An 11,180-nucleotide genomic window follows, 5' to 3' on the forward strand; every position below is an offset into this window, starting at 1 on the left:
GAACACCCTTTTCTCTTTCAGGCTAAGCGTGATTCTGCACCAACGACATCCCAGTGACAATCACAAGGACGTGCAACCTAATGCCAGTGTCCGGGCAGCTTTTGTGCATGCCCTTGGAGATCTCTTTCAGAGCATCAGTGTGTTAACCAGTGCACTTATTATCTACTTTAAGGTGAGAATGTTTGCATTTACTCACTGTCATCCTAAGTTTATAGATTAGGTAGTAGAGAAGCTGACTTGTCAAAATTAACTTAAATGAGGGTGGACAGCTTATATTTGCCTATACTAACTGCTCTGCAGGGTTTACACAAGCAAACAAATATTTGAAGCCTGAAAACTTAGCCTTTCCAAATTCCTAAGTGCTGAGCCTTCAACTGTAGGGCTACAGTATTTCCAGAAAGCAGTTCCTTCTGTCATGGAGTTAAGGTGAACAGCAATGGGACCATGGATACCTTAGGATTCTTGGGTTGTATGCAGCAGAAAAGATGTCTAGCTTACTTAAGCAAAGATATATTTACTGGATGAAATTTACTAGATGTACTCTTGAGAGAAATCAAGGTAGAAATAAGGGCAACATTGGGTATTTTAGATTTTAGAAACTTATCCACATTCTGGCCCAGGCACCAATGCAGACATGAATGTGATTCAACCAATTTTTTTCCTCCATATTATGCTGGAGATTCACATTTCTGGGGGAAAGAGTCACAGACTAAGGTTGGGTCTTCTAACTGCTGCTTGGCTGGGGAGGGAGAGCATCCGACCGAGCGACTGCCCCACCAATATCACCCACAATGGGAAAGATAATTCTCCTCCCCAAAGGAGGGTATTAATAAGAAGTTGGATGGATCCTGGATGAGCCTCTGACCCTACATTTGCTACAGATATATCAAGAACTAATAGAAGTGGGTTGGAGTGTAGGTAGGGGGGAATGGAGAAGGGCATTTAGCTCTGTCGTCTGTATCTTGATCATCCAGTTAGCAGGGACCAATCATTTTTACTAAAATATGGAAACACATAAATAAAAATTACAAAGACGTTATCATTGGAAGCTTTACATTTAAGGCAAAAGTGATCAAACTTGCATGGGTTAGTGGAGTTGAGAGTTTCCCAGAGGTACTGAGACATGGACTTTTCTATGGAACAGAACTTCATCAAGGGCAGAAGAGCAAGTCAGTCAGCCTGAAGCTAAGGGTGCCAGTGGTGAGACAGGGCAAGAATGAGGCCTCAGCTCATACTCTTAGGACTTAATCAAAGATGCCTGCTGCAAATACATGTCATCCTGAAGAGGGAAAGAAAGGAACGAACCCCAGACGGCCAAGACCAAGCTCCAGCTGAACCTCGGTCCTATGCAACCTCTGGGCAGGACATACTCTTTTTTCTCATCATGAGGAAAACTGGAAAACCATTGAATATTGTATAAACTTGTGCATATTTTCATCCCATACTCTGGGCTTCTATTAATTTGAGAAAAGTCCAATCAGGCCTTCGGAGAGAACACTCAAGGATACTTTCCCTGTACATCTTAAATTTACTTTTGACATTTCTTCAGTCATGGATAGTTTGAAGCATAAAGAAGGATTGAGTCTCCAGGACGTCTTGGCTCTGAGTTGAAGGTCAAGTGTCAGGAAGGTGACAGGATTCTAGTGTGAAAAAGCAGCAGGGACGTTTACTTATTCTATTCATTAGACTTTTTGCACAGAAGGCCTGAATTCAGTTAACTGAAGTCCCTTTATTTTCTAGCCAGACTATAAGCTGGCTGACCCAATCTGCACATTCGTCTTTTCCATCCTAGTTCTGGCCAGCACCGTCACTGTGTTAAAGGACTTTTCCATCTTACTCATGGAAGGTAGGAGTGATTTTATTATTATTTCCAGGGTCAAGGTTTTCTCTTCCTTATAATCACCGAAGGGAATGGCATCGAGACATGTTCACCATTAATTCACGTTCTAAGGAAGATATACATTTATAAGGAATTTTTATGAAAACAAATATTGTGATTTTTATTCATATGGGAACAAGTAAAAAGAACTGGCTTCTCTTTCCTCCAGCAACTATTAAATGATATGGCACAGTATAAAAACAATTTGTACAAATGCTTAGGACAGATATTGAGGGGGATATTGCAAAAATATAAGGTCCTCACTAAATATATGGAAAATACCTAAAAAAAGTGGAATGATTTCTCTCACATACAGCATTATAACTACTAAAAAGGGCTTGCCTCAAACCCTGGTTAGACCAAGTCAGCAATGTTCCCATTTTAGTGCATCAGAATCACTTGGGGTCTGCTGGGTCCACCTCCATATTCCTAACCAGTAGGTCGGGAGACGGGCCCAAGAATTTGAATTTCTAACAAGGTGCTGATGTTGCTGGTCCAGTGACCACACCTTGAGAACAAATGGAATGGTCTTTTCATGGCACTTAAAGGGTTACTACTTAAAGGGCAGTAGAAAATGTAATCAGAATTAGAGGTTTGCATCACATCAAGCATTTGGATGATATAACAGATATAACAGATCTGTTATATCAAGACCTTGGCTTGAACTTTTCTTTTTTGTTCAGCACATTTTGATATAAGGCCGACACAGTCTCAGAGCGCAGGTGCCTTGACCAAAGCCCACACTTTCTTAACATTCACCACCAGGTACACATTTAAGGGTTTTGTCCTGTTGGCCCCATAACTGTTAGAGTACTTGTACTTAGTGAAGTTTTCTAAAAATAAAGAAAGGTACAAAATTACAAGAAGCTTCCCCACTGCTCCACCTTTGAAATCTCAACCCCATTCTTCAAAGGTAACACCTACTAGTAAGTTGGTATGTACCTGTCCAGAAATATTTTGCATTTACATATATATGTACCTGAAATATATATGTACTTATATACTGTGTGTCTTTTTTAATACAAACAGAATTATGCATTGATACAATATTTTGTTCTGCATCTTGCTTTCTTTGATTGGAGGTCTTTCCGCATTAGCACATACAGAAATACACCCTATTCCTTTCCATGATACAAATATTCCACTGTCTGCATGTACCTGCTTATTGCTGGATATTAGAAATATCAGTGTAATCATAATTCTATACATATATATTTTTTAGTGCTTGTATATCCACAGCATAACTCCTAGAAGTGGTATTACTATTTCAAAAGTTATGTGCATTTTACAATTTGATAGATATTGTCATTTCTTCCAAAGATACCATATCAATTTCTCTCCCACCAACAGCATTTGAGAATGCCTCACATCCTCACCACCGAGTATTACCAAAATGTTGATTCTTGTTTAATCTGATAGGTGGAATATTATAGGTTATTGATTCCATATGCATTCCTTCATTACAAGAGATATTGAGTGATGTTTCATATATTTATTAGTCTGGGTAATTATTTTTTAAACACTAATTTGGGTATTTTCCTGGGTGCATTGATATGTCTGCAGATTCTCCCTCAGGAAAAAAAAAATTTCTAGTATATGATGGAGCACTGAAGCCAGTGGGAACATACCCTTTTGCTTGTCAACATTATTTTATAGAATAAAATCATTAACCGTAGATCTGTGTTCTCCATAAAAGTAAAGAGACAATCAAGGCAAGAGGGAAGGGGGTAATGGGATTGTGATTCCATCTCAAGGGTCTGAGACAATGACAACAGGCCTTCAGGGGATCACATGGCACTCCTCAGAGGTGACACATTAGGCTTAATAGTCAGCTCTGGGTTGTAAGACTTAGTCTCTGACATTTGTGTAACATTTCATACTCAGAGCATGAACATGAGAATCGGATGTCCCCCTTCTCTATCTGGCCTTAGCAATGGTTCTTAACCTCTCTGACTCCCAGTTCCCTCTCTTCCAATTAAATAGGAATTGTGACACTGATAATTAGCTATTAAAGTCCTTATAGCTATTAAGTAAGCTAATCATTATGAATACAGTACTTAGCCGAAACCTTGACATATGGTAGTTTCTCAATAAAGGTACGTTATTATCATTGCACTACAACAATGTCAACCATGACTCCATACACATTCTATGGCTAATCTAAGAAATCTTTTAATTTGTTTCTAGTGCCCTGGGCTTTGTGCAGCTCACAGAGTAAAAGAACATGCTCTTTGCTACCTCCATTAAATAATATGAAGTGGGATTAAACTAAACTCAAACTGTATTAGCCCCGAGAACGAAATCCCCATGAGCAAGGTTTTTAAACACTGGAAAAGGAGAGTTAAGGATTCCCTATTCCTTTAAGTGAGCTGTTCTTGAGTATCTGTTTATTTCAATCCTTTGGGAAGCTTTTTAAAATACTTATGCCCAGGCCCCATACACAGAGACTCTGATTTAACTGACTCAGGTGGGGCTGGCTTTGATGTTTTTTTAACACGCAGCCAAGCTTGAGAACTACTGCAAGGTAGAGCTGCCCAGTGGTTCATAAATGTTAATGCAATGGTTCTCAGATTTGGCTGTGTGTTAGGTACCAGATGGGCTGTAACAACAGTGATGCTTCATCTTATCCCCAGAGGATCTGACTTAATCAGTCTTGGGTGTACCCTGGTAATCAGGATTCCTAAAATCTCCTCTGATGATACTAATGTGCCTTCAAGGTGGAGAGCCACTTTGAAAGTGTGTCGATTTCAGACCCTCACCCATAGACATTTTCTTTGGGACGACTGGAATGGAGCTAAGGCATATTTATTTTTAAGAAACATAGCAGGGGTTTGTGTTGTGTATATATGATTGAAGTGGAAGCTAAAAGGTAGTCCTCCTTAGAAATCTCTTCTACAGCATCCTCTTTGGGTCATCGTTAGTTGGCAGGGATTTATTTATTGCATCAACTGGCTTTATCAGTATTATGCTGGTTGGGCTGATCTCCCCCCGCCCACCCCCCAAAAACGTACATTAAACTGCTGTGTTCTATAATTCTAACTCACCATTGGCCCGGCTTCTCTCTATCCAAAGCAAGGACACTTACACTTTCATATCCTCTCATCTTCCAAATGACAGTCCTTGCAATGTCTGAAAAAAGTGATCTTTCTGCCTTGTGATTTCACTAAGGCCGGAGGATCCCCAGTTCCTGCGACCTGAAACAATAGCTGATTGGCTGACAGCGTCCCTACCTTCCTCTCTGCCTCCACCCCATTCCTTTTGAAGCAAGGATGATGTCAAATTCTTCTATTATAAGATCCGGACATTAAACCCTGACTAATGCACCTAAATCAATAACAATTCTATAAACTGAATAATAAGGTGGCATTATAATGTTAGTATCAACTATTAACACAATTCAGTAAGTGACCCATTGGATAACCACTATTTACACAGCATTCCAAGTGTACAAAGAACCAACATTTTCCCATTTGCTCCTCAAAGAACTCAAGTGTACCTACTGCTCTTACCAGCCCTATTTTAATCACAGATGTGCTGAGGATCAGAGAAGTTCCAAGATTTCAGTAAATTCATGGTAGTCATGAATGCTAACCTGAAATTCTTTGATACCAAGTCCCACGTTTCTTCATTTTGCTTTCTAGAGTGTATGCAAAGATCATTAGAAAAAGCTCAGTTAGTTTAATAACACACCCTGAAAACAGAGAATGATTACTATGGTTGGGTATTGCATAGTAAAGTCTGCAAACGTTCTTTGATGTCAAACTCTTTGAGTCACATGAATCTGAATCGTAAGCATCTGAAGTAAAAAACCAGAGAAAGGGGGGCACATTGATATTCTGGAGCAGATTTTGTGGCCCTATCTAGCCATGTAAATGAGCTGTACTTCATTAAATAAGGAGCAGCCCCCCTCCCTTTCGTCCTGTCAGGGGTGCCCAAGAACCTGACTTACGATGGGGTGAAGGAGCGCATCTGGGCGGTGGACGGAGTGGAGTCGGTGCACGGCTTGCACATCTGGTCTCTAGCCATGAACCAAGTGATCCTCTCGGCTCATGTTGTTGCAGGTCAGTGCATTCCTTAAACACCCCGCCCGAGTTCAGTCCTCGTCCCGTAAGCTCAATAGTTCCCCTCCTTTTTGTAGAGCTGCCCTTAGTGTCCCCTGCCTACCAGAACAACAGTAGAGTGTTTTCTTTTACCAAAGGCCTTTGAAAACATTCCTTGTCAATGTTACTGTAGCAACAATACTGAAGGCAACCCCTGAGGGTAGCCGGTAGAATAAATGGTTTAAATGCCTCCCAGACTTCAAGGTCTTAGACTCTGAAAATTAGACCTCACCTGTTTGACTTGGTGTCCAATCAGTTAAATAACGGCTGAATTCAACAATAAATCTTCATTGAATATCTCCTGTTCTAAGATGCTCTGCCTATCACAGAAGATAAAAAGGGGCCGGAGCCATGGGTCCCCTCCTTAAGGTTCTAACAAGCTAAGAGATGTGCTAGCAGGGTTTAATGGCGGTTCCTCTCACTGGATGGTTAGACATTCTGTGATCATGGGAGATAATTCTTAAGATGTTGGGTTTATTTTAAAAACCATTTTCTCAGGTAGAAGGTGATTTGTTCGTTCTGTGTCCTTGGGCTGGGGACATAGGCAGTGGGGGAGAGGTGGCGAGGGCCTCCCTCCCTGCCTCAGGAGACAGCTCAGGCGAAATGGTATGTCAGGCAGCTAACACATAACTCAAGAAGTCAGAGGCAGGCCCCGGCAATGACAGCAACAGGCATTTGAGGACTCTGCTTTCTTAGACAACCTCATCTCTGCTGAGAGGCTCAGATCTGGCTACCGGTAATTTATAGCATCCGCGACACCAATATTTCACTGCAGATGGAAGAGTCTAGTAAACAATCAGGTTACTATGGAGGGAACCTGACAGCTTCTTGATACATTTTGGGACAAGAGGAAAGATGACAGTGAGGTTACTGCTCTAAGAAGAATCTGGGGGGAGCTCTAAATGTTCCCATAATATAATGTTGATGAGATACAAGGGCTACAACCCCAGAGATCTCTGGGAACTGGTGGAAAGGGATGTATGAGAAATAAACAGGTTTGTGTTACCTTTCTTCAGGCCTTATCTTCCCTTCTATGCTCAGCTGCTAAGTGTGCCAGACCCCAGAGAGAACTGTGGGAGAGTTCCCATAGTGATGGGTACTTTGCTGCACTTGAACTTCAACATTTTGTCTGTGCGAATGGTGCTGATTGTCAAAGCCAATATGGCTTCTTCTGAGTGCTCTGCTTATGTCCCTCCCCATCGCGTCCAAGACAAAGTACTTGAAGGGGGGGAAATGGAGCAGTCACCCAGGTGTGTGCAATCAGTGCCCATCTCCCCGTGGTTCTTTCTCAACAGCAGCCAACCGTGACAGCCAGGCCGTTCGGAGAGAGATTGTTCAAGTCCTCAGCAACAGCTTTACGGTGCACTCACTCACCATTCAGATGGAATCTCCAGCCGACCAGGACCCCGACTGCTTTTTCTGTGAAGACCCCCGGGACTAGCTCAGTCACAACGTCAACCGTTCGGTTTCGACGGGCCCCTATATGCTGCTCTGCAGTTTCCAACACAGAAGAAAGAAAGAACCAAAGGAAGAGGTTTGAGAAAGTCATGATACAGTCCAGTGCACATTTCATCCTTCTTCATTGAGCTCCGCCCACCGTAAATGAAACTCCAGTGAGATTCATCAGCCAATTGGATCATCAACTCATGGGTGGCTGTGTTCAGTTACAGGAATGTGTGTACAGCCTGTCCCTGACTGGGGCTGAAATAATGGCTGTTTGTAACTGGAGGCACTAAAAAGCTAGCCTCCCTTCAATAATGCATCCTGAGGATGAGTGGGTAAAGCTGAAGTCGGGAAAGTCTTATTAGGAGTTGGCCCCTGGGAATTCTCCCAAAACGTGCGAAGCAAAAGAAGAGTCAAGTTCAGGGGGACTCTGGAGGTCTCAGACCACACTATAAATTGACTCTCTCACGCAGTCTAATATGATTGGGAGCAGTACCTTTGTGCTTCCTACTCACATCACTATTCCCTAAATGGGGTTAGAAAGGTCCTCTTTCCCTTTTGCTTCCAAATTATGTTTTAATATGTCTGAAACTAAGGGCACCGGGGTGGCTCAGTGGGTTAAAGCCTCTGCCTTCAGCTCAGGTCATGATCTCAGGGTCCCAGGATCGAGCCGAGCATCGGGCTCTCTGCTCCGTGGGGAGCCTGCTTTCTCCACTCTCTCTGCCTGCCTCTCTGCCTACTTGTGATCTCTGTCAAATAAATAAATAAAATATTTTTTAAAATGTCTGAAACTATTGAATGACATTTTGCTTGTCTGTATAAAAGCTCCGGACAGATGAAAAATTATGAAATTGTTGCTTTTTGAGTGTCTTCCTGTAGTGTGACCTAATAAGAAAACAAGGAGGCACAGAACATCAGGGTTCTTATCCCAGGTCACCTGGAAAATAATTTAGTCAAAGAATTAAGAACTCTCAGGTCTTCAATAATATTGTTGGAGTCCCAGCTACTGCCCAGATATTATACTAGGCTATTTAGATGTGTCACCTCATTTTATTTGAATGCCAACATTAGAAAGTTAGAATTAATGCCATTATTGTATAGCTAAGGACATAGGCTCACAGAGGTTAAGTACCTCAACCAATGTCATTTATTTGCTCATTCATTCAATGTGGGCTATGGACTTGGTGAATTATGTCAATATGGCCTTTGTGTTTGTGGAGTTCCTTCCCTTTTGTAGGGGAGACAGGCATTCTACCAGTAACCACCAAGAACGTCCTACGAATAGTGGCAAGTCATGAGAGAAGAGAGCCTGGTTTAGAATGGGGCAAGTCAGTGGAGAGCCTGTCTGAAGAAACAGCATCCAAGTTGAGACTTCAATAGGCAAGTAGGTGATAGCCAAGTGAATTATAGGAGGAAGTACATTCTGGAAGAAGCAGGAGCATGAGTGAACACCAAGGAGAAAGAACTTGGTGCACGGGGGGAAATGAGAAGGCCCTTGTGGCTAGAGGGTGCGTAAGGGTAAGGGATGCATTAAAAAAAAACATGGAGGACACGAAGGAGGAGAGAGGAGCAAGTGCGGTTGGCGAGGCAAGATCCTCTCATTCGGAGTCATTGATTGTATCATTCTATGCTTCCAGCACTGACTGTAACTCACTACCTGGACACAGTAAGGTAAAATAAAAGATGTGCAGGCCTACGTCTTGGAAATCCTGAGTCAGTGGATCTGCTTTGGAACCTAAACTTTTTTTTTTTTTTTTAACAAACCCAGAGATAGTCTAAAGATTATCTGGAGTCTAAAAGAACTTTAACAGGGGTACCTGGGTGGCTCAGTTGTTAAGCATCTGCCTTCAGCTTGGGTCATGATCCTAGCGTCCTGGTATATGGAAGTTATACTCATGTTACCTATTAATTTCTTTACATTTTATTTATTTAATTGACAGAGAAAGAGATAGTGAGAGAGGGAACACAAGCAGGGGGAGTGGGAGAGGGAGAAGCAGGCTTCCCACTGAACAGGGAGCCCGATGGCAAGGCTCGATCCCAGGACCCTGTGATCATGACATGAGCCAAAGGTAGACACTTAATGACTGAGCCACCCAGGTACCCTTACCTGTTAATTTTTTTTTAAAAGATTTACTTATTTATTAGAGAGAGAGCGCGCACACGCACACAAGTGGGAGGGGCAGAGGGAGAGGGAGAGAGAAACTCAAGCACTCTACATTGAGTGTGGAGCCTGATGCAGGGCTCAATCTCAGGGCCCTGAGATCACGACCTGAGGAGAAACCAAGAGTTGGACGCTTAACCAACTGCACCATGCACGTGCCCCTGCCTGTTTATTTTTATTTCTATGCGGCAAAGGAAACTTTTAGCTCTGATTTTTAAACCTATATAATTTTTACATTACCATTATTAATATTATAGAGAACAAAAGTTATGCCTTTGATGATTTTTATGTCATCGTCAGCATCTAGCAGGGCACTGGAGACCTAGCAGGCATTAAATAATTATCAAGGCAATGACTGTGGGGCTTTGTGTGAGCCTTGTCGTTATTTTTCATTTACATCTGTATTTTTCTGAAATTTTGAGGGCCAAAAAAACGTTGACTTTGACAGAGCAGGTCACATCTGTGCCATCTCTGAAAATCAATCAGCTCTGCTGAAGTAGCTACTTAGCATTCTGCTGACAATCCACCCTGCTCGGTGGAGACAAATAGACTTGTCCCCCACCTCAGTAAGCACGTTTAGGCAACCAGAATTAGAGCCACTCAGATTTCTAATGGGTCCTGCCTCAGCTGGATCTCAAAATGGAAGGGATAGTTCATGCCAAATCATCTCTCCTGTCTCAAAGGCCATTGAATGGTTTTGCTTTTCAATGTTCTGCGTAGGCCAGAGCCCTGAAGACCTGGCAAACACACAAGTTCTCGTGTAATTGTTTGTTCTTCTTTCTTTTTGAGATCACATTTATCTTTTATGTCAGGAACACACCAAACACACCGAATGCCAAGGAATCATAAAGTAGGGGGATTGCCCCAAAGGAATTGCCCCATGGCCCCTAACAACTCCTGCTATTTCCCTGAAATTCGGCCTCTTTCGTCAGCTAGATTGAAAACTCTAGATGGTAGATGTCTGGGGGGTAATGTGTAAGGCAATCTGCCATGGGAACTTTAAATATTTGAAGATGAAAGAGCAGATGACACCAAGAGACTTTAGGCACCATGCATCAAGTTTGAAAGTCAGCTTCTCCCTTTGCCTCTTCCCTGGAGTCCAGGAACGTGAACGCCAGGCCATTGACATTCCTGGAGTAGTGTAGTCGAGTTCTTTACTTTATGGCTTTGCCTTCTCTCTGGCTATCAAAACATCTTTCACATCATTCAAAGAAACACAGTTTATTTTTCACAGCATGGAAATCAGGCCAACTTCATTGTCACCCTCCATCCTTAATATGCTTCTCTGTCATCCAGCACCCAGTCAAGATTTATCTAGGACTCTATGGTGATGTTAGGGCCCATAAAAGAAATTGATGTGTTCCATATGTTCGGTGACAGATGGGAAATGGGAATGTTGAAGGACATGAAGGAGAGAACGTATGGACTTTGAACATCGCGTTTGTAGTTGGATTGCCCGAGTCTGAATCTTAGCTCTTGCCTTTATTAGCTCTGTGACCTCGAGCGAGTTACTTAATGCTCTGTCCCTCTGTTTCCTGATCAGTAAAAGCTCCCTATTCAGATGTGTGAGAATTTAATACATTAGGACATTTAAAGA

General features: G+C 42.3%; 1 protein-coding gene across 1 annotated transcript in view; it reads left to right on the forward strand.

Annotated features, from left to right (window-relative positions):
* SLC30A8 (solute carrier family 30 member 8) overlaps positions 1-7,420 on the forward strand; it is a 37,953-nt gene extending 30,533 nt beyond the window's left edge. The window contains exons 5-8 of the mRNA XM_059392952.1: positions 22-172; positions 1,741-1,846; positions 5,806-5,940; positions 7,275-7,420. Coding sequence (XP_059248935.1) covers positions 22-172; positions 1,741-1,846; positions 5,806-5,940; positions 7,275-7,420 — 538 coding nt within the window. The remainder of the gene's footprint in view (positions 1-21; positions 173-1,740; positions 1,847-5,805; positions 5,941-7,274) is intronic.
* Positions 7,421-11,180: the final 3,760 nt, after the last annotated feature.

The sequence above is a fragment of the Mustela nigripes genome, chromosome 3, assembly GCF_022355385.1.
Source record: "Mustela nigripes isolate SB6536 chromosome 3, MUSNIG.SB6536, whole genome shotgun sequence".
Taxonomy (NCBI): Eukaryota; Metazoa; Chordata; class Mammalia; order Carnivora; family Mustelidae; genus Mustela; species Mustela nigripes.